Source organism: Trachurus trachurus, assembly GCF_905171665.1.
Source record: "Trachurus trachurus genome assembly, chromosome: 22".
NCBI classification, from domain to species: Eukaryota; Metazoa; Chordata; class Actinopteri; order Carangiformes; family Carangidae; genus Trachurus; species Trachurus trachurus.
This window is the reverse complement of record NC_139907.1, coordinates 16646481-16662414: the sequence shown is the minus strand read 5'-3', so window position 1 is coordinate 16662414 and position 15934 is coordinate 16646481. Positions and strand designations below refer to the sequence as shown.

Below are 15934 nucleotides of genomic sequence, written 5' to 3'. Positions count from 1 at the left end.
TAATGCTCATATTTACTGTATAAAATATATAAAATATTCATATAAAATAGTAAATGTGTTTAAATGCAATAAAAACAGGTGTGTCTCATAGAGGAGGCTTAGCTCTACCATCCTGTGTTGATTTTGAGCCAACAGGTCACATGACCTGGGAGTTATTGAGCTATAATGCTCATATTTACTGTATAAAATAAATCAAAAATCCATATAAAATATTACATTTGTTTAAATGCAATAAAAACAGGTGTGTGTCATAGTGGAGGCTTAGCCCGACCATCCTGTGTTGATTTTGAGCCAACAGGTCACATGACCTGGGAGTTATTGAGCTATAATGCTCATATTTACAGTATACAATACATTAAAAATTCATATAAAATATTAAATGTGTTTAAATGCAATAAAAACAGGTGTGTGTCATAGAGGAGGCTTAGCCCTACCATCCTGTGTTGATTTTGAGCCAACAGGTCACATGACCTGGGAGTTATTGAGCTCTAATGCTCATATTTACTGTATAAAATAAATCAAAAATCCATATAAAATATTACATTTGTTTAAATGCAATAAAAACAGGTGTGTGTCATAGTGGAGGCTTAGCCCTACCATCCTGTGTTGATTTTGAGTCAACAGGTCACATGACCTGGGAGTTATTGAGCTCTAATGCTCATATTTACTGTATAAAATAAATCAAAAATCCATATAAAATATTACATTTGTTTAAATGCAATAAAAACAGGTGTGTGTCATAGTGGAGGCTTAGCCCGACCATCCTGTGTTGATTTTGAGCCAACAGGTCACATGACCTGGGAGTTATTGAGCTATAATGCTCATATTTACAGTATACAATACATTAAAAATTCATATAAAATATTAAATGTGTTTAAATGCAATAAAAACAGGTGTGTCTCATAGAGGAGGCTTAGCTCTACCATCCTGTGTTGATTTTGAGCCAACAGGTCACATGACCTGGGAGTTATTGAGCTATAATGCTCATATTTACAGTAGGCCTATACAATACATTAAAAATTCATATAAAATATTAAATGTGTTTAAATGCAATAAAAACAGGTGTGTGTCATAGAGGAGGCTTAGCCCTACCATCCTGTGTTGATTTTGAGCCAACAGGTCACATGACCTGGGAGTTATTGAGCTCTAATGCTCATATTTACTGTATAAAATATATAAAATATTCATATAAAATAGTAAATGTGTTTAAATGCAATAAAAACAGGTGTGTCCCATAGAGGAGGCTTAGCTCTGCCATCCTGTGTTGATTTTGAGTCAACAGGTCACATGACCTGGGAGTTATTGAGCTATAATGCTCATATTTACTGTATAAAATATATAAAATATTCATATAAAATAGTAAATGTGTTTAAATGCAATAAAAACAGGTGCGTGTCATAGAGGAGGCTTAGCTCTACCATTCTGTGTTGATTTTGAGCCAACAGGTTTTTATATATTTTATACAGTAAATATGGGTGTTAGAGCTCAATAACTCCCAGGTCATCTGACCTGTTGGCTCAAAATCAACACAGGACAGAAGATCTAAGTCTCCTCTATGACACACACCTGTTTTAATAGCATTTAAACACAAATAATATTAGGCTATGAATTTTGTATGTATTTTATACAGTAAATATGAGCATTATAGCTCAATAACTCCCAGGTCATGTGACCTGTTGGCTCAAAATCAACACAGGATGGTAGAGCTAAGCCTCCTCTATGAGACACACCTGTTTTTATTGTATTTGAACAAATGTAATATTTTATATGAATTTTTAATATAATTTATACAGTAAATATGAGCATTATAGCTCAATAACTCCCAGGTCATGTGACCTGTTGGCTCAGAATCAACACAGGATGGTAGAGCTAAGCCTCCTCTATGAGACACACCTGTTTTTATTGTATTTGAACACATCTTATATTTTATATGAATTTTTAATATATTTTATACTGTAAATATGAGCATTATAGCTCAATAACTCCTAGGTCATGTGACCTGTTGACTCAGAATCAACACAGGATGGTAGAGCTAAGCCTCCTCTATGAGATATACCTGTTTATATTGCATTTAAACACATTTACTATTTTATATCAATTTTTTATATATTTTATACAGTAAATATGAGCATTAGAGCTCAATAACTCCCAGGTAATGTGACCTGTTGACTCAAAATCAACACAGGATGGTAGGGCTAAGCCTCCTCTATGAGACACACCTGTTTTTATTGCATTTAAACAAATGTAATATTTTATATGGATTTTTGATTTATTTTATACTGTAAATATGAGCATTAGAGCTCAATAACTCCCAGGTCATGTGACCTGTTGACTCAAAATCAACACAGGATGGTAGAGCTAAGCCTCCTCTATGAGACACACCTGTTTTTATTGTATTTGAACACATTTACTATTTTATATCAATTTTTTATATATTTTATACAGTAAATATGAGCATTATAGCTCAATAACTCTCAGGTCATGTGACCTGTTTGCTCAAAATCAACACAGGGTGGTAGGGCTACGCCTCCTCTATGACACACACCTGTTTTTATTGCATTTAAACAAATGTAATATTTTATATGAATTTTTAATATAATTTATACAGTAAATATGAGCATTATAGCTCAATAATTCCCAGGTCATGTGACCTGTTGGCTCAGAATCAACACAGGATGGTAGAGCTAAGCCTCCTCTATGAGACACACCTGTTTTTATTGTATTTGAACACATCTTATATTTTATATGAATTTTTAATATATTTTATACTGTAAATATGAGCATTATAGCTCAATAACTCTCAGGTCATGTGACCTGTTGACTCAAAATCAACACAGGATGGTAGGGCTAAGCCTCCTCTATGACACACACCTGTTTTTATTGCATTTGAACACATTTACTATTTTATATCAATTTTTTATATATTTTATACAGTAAATATGAGCATTATAGCTCAATAACTCCCAGGTCATGTGACCTGTTGGCTCAAAATCAACACAGGATGGTAGAGCTAAGCCTCCACTATGACACACACCTGTTTTTATTGCATTTAAACAAATGTAATATTTTATATGGATTTTTGATTTATTTTATACTGTAAATATGAGCATTAGAGCTCAATAACTCCCAGGTCATGTGACCTGTTGACTCAAAATCAACACAGGATGGTAGGGCTAAGCCTCCTCTATGAGACACACCTGTTTTTATTGCATTTAAACAAATGTAATATTTTATATGGATTTTTGATTTATTTTATACTGTAAATATGAGCATTAGAGCTCAATAACTCCCAGGTCATGTGACCTGTTGACTCAAAATCAACACAGGATGGTAGGGCTAAGCCTCCTCTATGAGACACACCTGTTTTTATTGCATTTGAACACATCTTATATTTGATATGGATTTTTAATATATTGAGAAGCGAGTGAGTGAGCGAATGTCTGTCAAATATCCAACTTCAAACTAACTTCACTGCAGTGACTGACGGGCCTCGGAGCAGGAAGTGCTGCTGGATCTGAGCTACACAGCTAATTTTATACAGGCGGGTTAGCTCGGCATTTAAGTCGATAGTCACAATGGGACTTTTCGGCAGATCACAGGAGAAACCACCCAAAGACCTGGTGAGTGCTCACAGCTGAAGACAAGGACTGTCCTTTAGTTTTGACCACACTAACGAATAAACGACCAGACGTTAAGCTAACATGCTATCGTTAGCTGTCAGTGTAACTCAGCTGCGCTCAAACTGTTGCTACTTTCTTGCTAGTTGACTATCTGACGTTAGTCCGGTTGAATATAAAAACATTAGTCCCTGTTGTGTTACACTGGATTGTTTCTACCGTTTTCCACGTTACATGTGTTTTTATTTGGCTCGTCAACAGACCAGTCAGTCTTGTTTTGATGTGTGTGTTGAGAGCTAGCCAGTTAGCATACAAGCTAACAAGTCTGCTGCTAGTCACTGTAAACAAACTCTGATTTGGTTCGCTGCTGCTGACAACGTGATGTGTCATTGTTTAACTGCTATAAACTCACACATTCACAGTCTTGATCTAATGATGAACACAAGATGAGACATTACATACCAACTGTTACAGCTCGGGTAACAATGATTCAGCTTGTAACAACATAATGTGTCGTTTCAGATCAATGAATGGTCTCAGAAAATCAGGAGGGAAATGAGAGTGATTGACAGACAAATCCGAGGTAAGAGAAAGATAACATTTGACACCGTGAGAGAACGACTGCAAATATATATGCAGATACTCTTAATACATTTAATTACAAGATCAGTCTACAAATAAACAGAAAATATATGGAGTAAATAATTAAAGTGATTGGAATATGTAGACGAAAACATCAGAAGGAGTCATCCATTTTTTCCCCCCACAATATCTTTATTTGAGTTTTAAGCAGCGAAAAGAAATACAGTCTGTGACATTCCTGCAACATGTCATACAACATAGGTTAGCTGTCTTATTATGACGAAACATGAAACATAAAACAAAAGAATCACATAAAGAACACCAACTAGCATGCTTCTGCTGTTATTTGAACAGATGATGGATGATGAACACTACTTTGTGGAGTCTTATTAAATGATACAATGAAAAGTTCCGGGTATTTGAGAGAAAAATAGAAAAGAAAAAAGATACTAATCATCACAGTGTTGGAAACTACTGTACCCACAGCGATTAGTCATGAAGTCATCAATTTTACCTGATAACTGCTGCGTTATCTCAGTGGCTGACAAGAAAAGTATCAAATAAAGTAACTGCAAAGGAAAAACAGTATTATTACTTGTGGCAGTGATGCAGTTAAGTGGTTAATCTGAAAAACTGAATATGTAACGAATGAATAATAACAAAACACAATCAGTGACCTTATTTTAATAGTTGTTTTGTAAGTAATGGATAATCCCCTGTGTTTCAGACATCCAAAGGGAAGAAGAAAAAGTTAAAAGATCCATCAAAGACGCTGCCAAAAAGGGCCAGAAAGATGTGTGTGTGATTCTCGCAAAGGAGATGATTCAGTCAAAACGGGCTGTAACAAAACTTTACGCTTCTAAAGCCCAGATGAACTCTGTGCTACTCAGCATGAAAAACCAGCTTGGTGAGTATAAGGCAAAGATTTTATGTTCTTCCAATGGAAATTCTTCATTGTAAGGTTTGCGGTTATTCACTGTCAGTGAAATAGATGTATTTGTGTGTTTCTAGCCGTCCTGCGTGTAGCCGGGGCCCTGCAGAAGAGCACAGAGGTCATGAAAGCAATGCAGAACTTAATCAAAATCCCAGAGATACAAGCCACCATGAGGGACCTCTCAAAGGAAATGATGAAGGTTAGCAGCATCCAACATAAACTGCTGCAGCTAACTTAGACCATTGTCTACCTTTTTTTTTTTTCAATGAAAAAGTCGTTTTTAATTCTGACATCATATGGACTAATTCATGTTTCAGGCTGGTATCATTGAGGAAATGCTGGAAGACACATTTGAGAGCATGGAAGATGGAGAAGAGATGGAAGAAGCAGCAGAGGCAGAAGTTGACAAGATCCTCTTTGAGATCACAGCAGGTAAAGACATAAACTAACTGACATGACATTATTTTGTTATAAGGTTTTGATGTCTAACATCTCCAGTGATTTAAAGCAGAACCACAGCTGAACCTTACATGTTCATTTTTTTTTGCTTTGTTAGGTGCCCTTGGCAAAGCACCAAGCAAAGTTGTGGATGCTCTGCCAGAAATGGAGCCTGCTGGAGCCACCGCTGCTTCAGAGGACGAATCAGAGGAGGACATTGAAGCGATGCAGTCGAGACTGGCAGCTCTGAGGAGCTAAGGTGAACTTTCACTGTGGTGTTGAAGTCACTTTGCTCAATCCAAAAAGGACAGAGCATTCAGGTGCAGGGTTTACAGTACTGAGCAACCTCTGTGCTTCATATTAAACTTATTATTTCACATAATCAGTTGGGGTTAACTTTGTGCTATGACATTTAATGTCTTTAAAAGGGTTTTTTATAGAGTGGTTGGTCGACTCAGCCAGAAGAAAAGGTGTTTTTGCTTTTTGTCTTTTATTATCAGGGGGTGACCCTCGGTAAGTCTTTATTATCCAAAGTCAAACAGAAGGTTAAAGGAAGTGTATATAATGTAAGTAAGAAAAGCCTGCTGTGCCTACAGTGTTTCATCATATTTCTCTGTCCTAAGTTATGGACTGGTTGGCGAAGGTACATGGGTATTTATGATCCAAATAATCGATGGAATAGCTATTGATGGAAGCCACCCTGCACATGAATCACATCCTAGATTATTTTTCAGCAGTAGCTCAAACCAGTCAGAATATGTTTTGTAAGCAGCAGCTGTTCTGTTAACTAGTGCTTAGGCCGTATTGTATGAAACACTAGAGGTGATGGGTGGATTTCTCTTTTGATAGTTATTTTCTGTACAGTCAAAATGTGTCTATTCTGTATGTGGTCATATATGTGAAATACACTCATCAGAAAAAATGCACGCATACTGCTCTAAGCCATTCTTTGCATTAACATTCTGCTTGTTAAATGTTCAACTTTGTCACGATTGAGTTCAGGAAGACGCAGATGAAATGGAAAAGTTGGTTAGTGCCGAACTACGTATCGTCAAAGTGTTGTGTGTATACTTTTTCTATGTGAATGGGGGGGGAAAACAATAATGAAAATAAACTTTTAAGAAGAAAGATTGCCAATAAGAAGGATGATTTTTCTCTCAGTGTTAATCACTAACTTACTTAGACATGTAGCCCTTCATCACAATAAAGGCCAAGTATTACATCTATCCACAATAATAAAAAGCTTTTAAGCAATAGCATACTCAGCAGGTTAGAAACTGTACTGCAGCAACAATCCAATGTGTCAATACACACATACGGTATGTCTGGCAGTTTGCTCTGCAGCTGTGAAACCAAACTGTATGAAAAATAAAATGGCTGCTTCTTGCCACCCTGTAGATGCATGCAGATTGGTGTTGTTTGACAGAAACTGTGTTAAACAAATCACTTCAGCTGTTATTATATTTAATCTGTGACATGATGGGAGTTCTTCTTTTACTTTCTGTTGTGTTTTTTGTTTTTTTTGCAGGGAAATGTAAACCTTTTTCCCACCGGTGCATTTGTGGCCACCCTTGTTTTGAAGCCATTCCCTTGGCTTTAAGTGACAAAAGGATATCATATTTCTACCAGAGCCCTCCCTCAGCAGCTTTTGTTGCACTGTAACAAAACCTCGCCTGTGTTGCCACAGGGCTCCAGTATGTAGGCCACAGACTGGACATAGAAAAGATACTGTGACTCTAAAGGTACAGGTGTTCACAGGTTAGTGACCACAGCCTGAAAACACTTAAATAGCTCAATGCAGCTCAACTAGTAAAGTAAATTCAGCATGTTAATTCAGTGTAAATATATGACATGGTGTGAAATGCACTTTGTTTATCCAATGACACCACAGACCTGCAAAGCCTAAAGGGAGAGGGTTTCAGTAAGGATGGTCAGTCAAATACACCCCTCATCCTTACTCACTCGGTATGCTGTGTATCTGTATCTGTGTCGCTCTGTGCAATGCAACACTGCCATCTATGGATAACAGTTATGCTCCGCTCACTGTTTATCCCGCATCACGTTGCCGCCTGTGTGCGTCCAGACGCTGCCGCCTGGACGCGCCTGTCATCTGGAGGAAACTCCTCCCAGCAGACAGCGCGTCCTGTCGCCTCTCCAGCGCAATGGTCTCCTGGATCATCTCTAGACTTGTGGTGTAAGTCCATTTTTTTTAATTTTAATATATTTAATCCCATGTGCTATATGATTATAATAACATTTAAATTGGCGACTGCCTGTCGTTGCGGCGCTCATTGACGGTGCAGCAGCGGTGCGCTTTTCCAAAGCCCCCCGCAATTTTGTGTAATATGTAAGCAGAATCTGACGCCAGCGTGTAAAGAGGGCAGATGTCAGTCTATTAATTTTTGACAGAACAGGAGCAAGGTGAATGCCACTGGATTGTACTTTGCCATTTCAGCAGGAGCGCAGAGCTGGGCCTGTATAGATCCCTACTGTACGTCTAAACAGCGCTCAGCAGGCTGGCACTCTTTGTGTTTATCATGTGCCCTTTTTATTATTACAGACAAAGAGGTGACGTGATTGGTTGAGTAATCTGTTCTCATCCATGGGATGATATTATGAGTCAGATCTAGAAATCAGAGACGTCTTTCAGAAGCAAACGCCTAAATGTCAGTAAGTGGCGAGGTGATTGAACAACAGGAGCGGTCTTTGACTGGGGCTGTATCAATGTTGATGTCCCGTATTGGGAGGAAGAAAAACAAAACAAAAGGGATGGGTCAGTCTTCTCAGGTTACAGAGCAAGTTCTTCATGTAATAAAACATGTAGGGAGAAATCCCAATATCTGTGCCTGTGTGAGATTAATCAATAAGACCACAGTTATTACAGTGGGTTATGGCTATTTTCAGGTGCACAAAGTATGAATCAGCGCCATTACAGAGCGTGTGGAGTATACCAACAGCAGGCCCCAACCTCAAAATAGTGAGGCGATTAAATTTAGATTACAAGATCTGATTACATGAGATTGGACTTTTGCTGCTCTGACTGTCAAAAACAGGGGAAGTCAGGTCGTTTTGGGTCCATGCACTCTCCAGGAGGAGCGTGCTCTGGCTGTGTCGTCCGCAGCTGATAGGTGTTGTTTTTCAGTGTCCTTGCGTTTCTAAACTGTGTTAAGAGAGCCAGAGTTAGCTGTCGCTGGTTAGAGAGCTGCAACATGATGTGGGTCAGTAATTTGATCAGGTCAGCACTCACAGCTGTTGCGTGGCTGTATGGCACTTCAACAGGGTGCTGGCTCTGCCCGGACACCCAGCAGCACAGGTGTCCACACAGGAATAGAAATGTAAAGAAAAGAAAGAAAACACATGGAGGCTAATTTTACCTCATGTCTGGGTCTTTGTGGGCTGGACAGCTTGAGTTCAGTCCAATTATCCATTGGTGAATCTGATTTTATGCAGCGTTTATTTGAGTGTCTTTCTTGAAGGGGAAAGAAAAGCATTTTCTGGTTTACCTTGAACTCTTCTGTTCACTTCTGTTGGCTGCAGCTCAGATGCTTTATTGATAAAAGAGAGTAAATGTCCTATTTGAAATAAATCCATCCCCCACTGTACAGAATGACAAACAGCTCTTGCATGAAATAGACACAGAGAAAGAGATATGACACCTTGTCCCAGAATACATTTTACGAGAGTTATATTAATGTATTGTCCATAATAATGATTTAATGTTATGTCATGAAAGGTTATTCCTGCACATTCTGGATATCTGTGGGACTGCAGTGTTACCTGTTTTGTTTCTGGTGTTGATGGGCACATTTTCTGTCTTTCAGACTTGTGTTTGGTACACTATATCCTGCATACTCATCCTATAAAGCTGTGAAATCGAAAGATGTGAGGGAATATGTGAGTATATCACTTGTGTTTTTAGTTATTAAATTATAATAGGTTGTGTTACCCTCATAAAGGTATTATGTGTATATGTTTGTAAACTGCATTCCCCTGTTTCATTTTAGGTGAAATGGATGATGTACTGGATAATATTTGCCCTATTCATGACTGTGGAAGTGTTTACAGACATGTTTCTATGTTGGTAAGTGACCTCAGATACAGTTTCAATGGGTTGTGTCCCTCCTGACTAATGAGTGTTTATCACATAACACATTTTGTCATGGACATGAAAAACTTTCCATATCATGATGTTTTGCTGCCTCACATTGCAGGCTTCCTTTCTACTATGAACTGAAGATAGCCATTGTGGTGTGGCTGCTGTCCCCCTACACTAAAGGTTCAAGTGTGCTATACAGGAAGTTTGTTCATCCCACGCTTTCCTCAAAAGAAAAGGTGAAATCCCTTCCTTTGTCTCAGTCAAGGAAAGACATAGGCTAAAAAAAGGAGAAACTATTCAGTCAAGGGTTTTAAGTTAGCCTGCATGGTTTTGTGACTAATAGAATTTGAGTTTGCCAGAGCCCTGAGGACAAAAGTGCCTTTGTACCGATTCACTTTTCCACATTAGCTGTTAAAAATGTGTTTGCTGGACAGGGGAGAGGAAATGTTGTGGTGCTCTTCCATTTCTCCCTTTCCCTTTCCTCCATGTGTGAGTCAGGAAACGGATAAGTGAGGATCCAAGGAAACTGAGTTACAAGAAGAAAAAAACATGCTGAGCAATTAAAAAAAATACAGATGAAGCAGCATGAAATAAATTACACAGCTACAGGAGGGAGAGATGCTCACCTCACCTCACATGCTTGTTTATCCTTGTTCCAGGACATTGACGACTACATCTGCCAAGCCAAGGACAAAGGCTATGACACACTGGTGCATTTTGGGAGAAAAGGGCTGAATGTTGCAGCCACAGCCGCAGTCATGGCTGCAACAAAGGTAATGCAGACTCTGGGCATTTGTTTTGTATTGACCTCAGGCTACTGTAGAGCCTGTTATGTTGTTTGCTGTTCACATAATGAAGTAGGCCTACTGAATAGAGCTCTGGTTGTTTTTGTTTTTTAAGTGGAAGATCCAGTAGCTTATTATAATGCTTCTATCAAATTATAAAATGATCCACGTTGCTGCTCACACTAATATGAGTACGTGCTGTTTTCTGTCCCAGGGCCAAGGAGTCCTGTCGGACAGACTGAGGAGTTTCAGCATGCAGGATCTATCCTCCTACCAGTCGGACTCTGATAACACCGACACCGGCGCTACGCAGCCTGCAGCAGCACAGCATCGGACCAGACCCATGATGCGCAGCAAGTCAGAGAGCTACAAGGGTAAGAAGAGTTAACATCGCCAATGCAAAAAACCACTGTAGAGAATCGCTTCAACCAACAAACTAATAGTGATTTAGAGCATATTAAAGCCATTTTATGGTGCTTTGAATATCAATTTTGTAATACAATGAGGTGATGAAAATGATATCATACAGCCGGTTCACTCAGCACCTTGTTATCATGAGGGCCATTGTAATGTCACAGCAGTGCCTGTTTGGTTTGTGGCCGACAGATTACCATGTAGATTTCTATCTTCCTGTTCAAGCTTGTTTAAACCGAGGGATTTTGTTTGTACCTCCTGTTTTCCTGAGTGGCCCCTCAACCTCAGTGCCGCCTTCCTGTTGGGAGCAGGTCAGCCCTCCGAGGGCTGCCAGGCTAACCATCCTGTGATAACACTCACATGTAGCTGCAGGGACTTGTTCCTAGTTTAACGTTATGTGAAAACAGTTGTTGTTTGTTTTTAGTCTGGTTCAAGTGTCTGCTTTTTTTTTCTTCCAAATGATAATTACTCCTTTGTAGATAAAATTAGAAAAAAACATTGAGACACACAATTTTTCATACTGGACAGAAAGATCGTACATTCAAGGCAGAGTTAGCCTTTTAACTTCACATAATCCTGGGGATATTGCTTCTGTTCATATCTGATCAATATATTATGAAATCTCACTAAATTAAAGTATAAATCTGATGTTAGTTTATATTTTTCTTATTGTCAACAAATCCCATTAACACATTTTAGTATGTCACTAAATACTTCCTGACCTCAGCCCCCGCCACTGCAGCTTTTTGATAATTTGGCTAGAGTACTAGAGTAGGTGGTGCATTTTTATTTATTTTCCGCTGTGTGTGAGTACATGTGCACTAGTGACTGTTAAAAGCAGCAGGACAGAGCAGCCTGCACTGAAGAAGCATGTGACTTGTTGCAGCGGTGTTGTCCCACTGATGTGTTTTTAATCGAGCTCTATACTGTATGGCACATGTCAGGCCTTTACTTGTTCGCAGGCTCACTTTATTGTTGGTTTTGGTCTTTCTGTGAGATTTGTTGACAATAAGAAAAATGCAGATATTACCTCAGCTCCCTGTTAAGACCACTGTAACCTGATGAACTCCCTCTGGGCAGTGTTGCAACATGTGTTTTAGCTCTCTGCTGCCATTGCATCACATGGACACAATTCAGATCCTGAAAGAAGAACAATAACCTTGTTACTTCCTGGTCGGTATTCAGAATGATAATGCATTATCAGATGAACTTTCATAATCCCCGCTGACCAAAATCAGTCGCTGCACCACAGCAATTACACAGAAAGCGTTTGACAGAGGCCTGATTTCCATCTTGTTCATGGACGTTTTTCCACCACGGAACAGGACAGGATGTTGACATGACTGAGTATGAGGTGTTGGGGTTGGACCAGTGGGACCCCAAGAAGTTGAACTACCAGACCATTTCACCCTCTGAGTCTGAGTCCACACCCGTTACGCCCTCACTGACACCCCAGTCCAGCCTGCCCTCCACATCCTCCACCCCCTCTCCACCCTCCACCCCCTCTCCACCTCCCTCTCCTTCAGCTCCGGAGCAGCCTGTGGAGGTGGGTAAAGAGGCGCAGGAGGCAGCGGTGAGCACTCCGCAGCTCAGGCTGGTTAAGAGGAAAGCTCCTGAGGTACCCCGCCTCGCCCCCGTGGCTGCTCAGCTGCCGAGCCTGATGCTATAACTGCCCCCCCCCTGAGAGTGGTGATTTACCCACTGATTCGCTAATTCCTATGGCTGTGTGGCTAAATAAATCATCACGGTTCAGCACTTTAGAAACGTGTGGAGTCTGCCTGCTAATAGGATTTCTGCACTGATGAACCTGAATCGTGTATTAACCAGTGGTGGACAGTAATGGAGTAAATTTACTTGAGTACTGTACTTAAGTACATATCCAGAGGATTTGTACTTTACTTGAATATTAGATTTCTTTGGTACTTATTATTACTCTTACTTGAATACATTTCCAAGACAAATATTTTTACTTTTACTCAAGTTAATTTCTAGGAAGGCTGAAAAGTACTTGTTACTTTCAGGTCTGCTCTTTTTTTTTTTTTTCTAAAATACTATTGAACACAAGCTGTGTTTGTCAAAGAAGGAAACCCGAACCCGAACCCCTAAAAGCAAGCACATCAGTGCAGGTGGTTTCAAATAATTCTCAGAAACAAGAGTGAAAAGGTCCTTAAATTAATTTAGAAAAAAATATAGTAATTCATTGATGTGAAAAATAAGAAATTTACTTTTACTCTACTCTTACTTAAAGTAAATTTAAATACATGTACATGTTGACTGAGCTACTTTTACTTGTAACGGAGTAAATTTTGACCAGTAGTATTTGTACTCTTACTCAAGTACTGGGGTCGAGTACTCTGTCCATCTCTGGTATTAACTTCAGAGTTTTCGTTCAGTGTCAATGAGTGTGTGTGCTCTTGTTCTTATGGTGATTGTGACAACGCACCTTTTTTTGGAAATGTGGCATGGGAAAATATCCAAACATGCTCAACATCGACTGTCTTTCACACTGATAGTAACTTCTCCTTTTAATCTCATGTTGATGGAAACAGTCGTGCTAAGCCAATCCCTGGAATGAACTGCCCTTCATTTATTAATTTCAACATCTAATATCAGTTTGTGGTGATCATGGTGATGCCCAACTAAATGAAGTTGAACTGTTCAAAGTAAGACGCCAGCAATATTATTGTCAAATCCCATGTAAAGACCAAAACCAACAATTAATCAAGTTGTAGTGTGTGTAGCCAAAGCTTGATCCGGCTCATTCCTTCCATGTCATAGACTTTTGTAGTTTATTTTAAGTCATTTCAGATACACCATCCTGCTGCTCCAAATATATATTAATCCGCAGATAAAAATAGTCCGTAACAAATGCACTTCTTACATCAATTTTAGCAATGGATCTAAAATGAAAACTAAAATGCACTCCTGTTTTAGGAACTGATAAAATTATTTTTGACCTCACTCATTTTAAAGATCTTCTGCTTTTGTATGAGATCTATGAAACTGAGGAAGTGTTGAGAGATATACAATGTGCTGGTTTTGGTTTTTGAATGGGTTTTGTTGTCGAGAAGTGAAACGCCTGATGATGTGTAGTCATTGGCTGAATTAACTCTATGTCCTTTGTCCTCATGTGTTCTCCCTTTTAGCCTCCTCTTAGAGTCCTACGGCCTCTCACAAGATCCAGGAGTGCTCTTTCTTCAAACAATGAAGCCATGTGAAACTGTCCTCAAGACTCCAGCTGCCTTTGCTGCAAGAAGTAAAAATACTGAATGGCCAAAAGCTACATGACTGAAGCAGCCTTGCTTTGGAATAAGGTGTTACCAAAGTGACCTACGATGACCCCTCTATATATAGTACCGTATATAGCTTGTGGCTCGTGATTAAATAAATGAGGTTTGTGACACTGAGTTAGGAAAAATGAGTGAATGGGCTCCATACTGATAGTCACTTTGAGTTTATGGGTTATTGAATATGTATTTATGTACAGTTTGTGTGAACTTCATCTTTCTGAGTTGATTGTTTTTATATATCAGGTTTGGGTAGACAATCGCATGTGTGTCTTCCCGCTCATTAGTCCGCTGTTTATTAAACAGAATGTATTGTCACTGGATACTACTACAGCTGGCATTGAGAATGACGTGGTCTCTTGTTAGAGAATGTGTTACAAGCCAAGGATCAAAAGAAAACGCTAGGATGTCCTCTTACCTTTAATCTATCTGTTCTGGGGCTGAATTCTGCACTGATCAATAATCACATCATTGAATTCAAGATTTCAAGATACTTTATTGTCATTGTACTTGTGTGTACAACGAAATTCAAAGTGCACAGTCAGATACGGACTCGACAATATTCTGTTATTTACCTCTTTTTAAAAGCCTTAAGAGACAACAGCAACATAATATAAAAGATCTTTTAACACGATCACAACTTGTAACACAACTATATTCTCATCAAACAATCATTTTTGCACTATGTTTAGAATATAAATTACTGCCCTCAATTCTCAATGACATTTGCCAAAAATTACAGAAAATAATATTCATTACAAATTAGTAGCTGATCATTATCATAAATCATTTTAACATTGTTGTTGTTCTTTCCTCTGTGGTAAAGAAATTACATGTGTAAGAAGTAATGACACCATAGATAAAAGTCACAACCACAAGTGGTGCAGACTGTTTTTGACAATCTACTGTTGAGTTTCTAAAGATATTTTGTCATTTATTAAACAAATTATTGGCAATATAAGGCCAATTAGGAATACGTCACTTTCAGCTGTAGCAGAGATGTCTATGAAATGAATCATTATTTACTGTATATAAACATGGTTCTTTTTCCATGTCTGAAATCACTGTGTAATGTTCTGCTGTTAACTGAGCGACACTAAACCTGATGATCTTACCTTCGACTTGCTTCTGTTGTTCTTTAGAAGGTCATGAGAGAGAGAGAATATGTTGGTTTGCAGGTTTACAAACTTACGTTCAAATGTGTGGTGATGCATTTTTATGTTTTCATCCTGTACTTTATTCACTGAGCCTGAATCATAGCAACGTTTTACACAAACTATCACTGTGTTGATTGTTGGTTTTACGCAGTAGATTAATCATTGTATCATTTCGGTGGTTTGAAGTTTGAAACAAAAGCTTCTCAGGTACAATTGTTTCTGTTTACACATCATTCACTCTGATGTTGTAGATACACTTGTTATGCACATAAAATGTCCTTTCAATGGATAAATGAAAAAAAAAATGAAACAGCGTTAGTATCAGTGTTAGTGTTGGAAGTGATTTCCTTCTTTTAAAATTCATGCAAAGTAAAACTGAGTAAAAACATTGCTAATTAGCAGATTTGTGAACTTGTGCGTAGACGGATAAATTCATCATTGCATGTTTGTTATTAATTTGTATGAAAATTGGATTTCTTGAGCGGTTTTGTGTGAAGCTGTTGGCCTCTTCAGCTGCTGTGCTGGTAAACAATTACACTTTTTTTTTTGTTTTTGGGTCATTTTCAATTGCTTTAACAAAACAACATGAAATATTATGACTATAAGTTGGCTATATAACATAAA

General features: G+C 38.5%; 2 protein-coding genes across 4 annotated transcripts; both read left to right on the top strand.

Annotated features, from left to right (window-relative positions):
- Nucleotides 1–3480: 3480 nt before the first annotated feature.
- On the top strand, nucleotides 3481–6878 carry chmp3 (charged multivesicular body protein 3). The gene is made up of 6 exons (XM_083998933.1): nucleotides 3481–3620; nucleotides 4140–4200; nucleotides 4927–5106; nucleotides 5211–5332; nucleotides 5451–5565; nucleotides 5690–6878. Exons 1-6 carry the CDS (start codon nucleotides 3576–3578, stop codon nucleotides 5827–5829), a joined length of 663 nt encoding a protein of 220 aa, XP_083855059.1. The 5' UTR covers nucleotides 3481–3575; the 3' UTR covers nucleotides 5830–6878.
- Nucleotides 6879–7610: 732 nt separating this feature from the next.
- On the top strand, nucleotides 7611–15620 carry reep1 (receptor accessory protein 1). Of its 3 annotated transcripts, none has more exons than XM_083998735.1 (8): nucleotides 7611–7765; nucleotides 9393–9465; nucleotides 9576–9652; nucleotides 9783–9903; nucleotides 10327–10440; nucleotides 10667–10826; nucleotides 12192–12412; nucleotides 14013–15620. In XM_083998735.1, exons 1-8 carry the CDS (start codon nucleotides 7734–7736, stop codon nucleotides 14082–14084), a joined length of 870 nt encoding a protein of 289 aa, XP_083854861.1. In that variant the 5' UTR covers nucleotides 7611–7733; the 3' UTR covers nucleotides 14085–15620. The 3 variants fall into 3 exon arrangements, with proteins under 3 accessions (XP_083854861.1, XP_083854860.1, XP_083854862.1); XM_083998734.1 differs by having other exon boundaries at nucleotides 12192–12484; XM_083998736.1 differs by lacking the exon at nucleotides 12192–12412.
- Nucleotides 15621–15934: the final 314 nt, after the last annotated feature.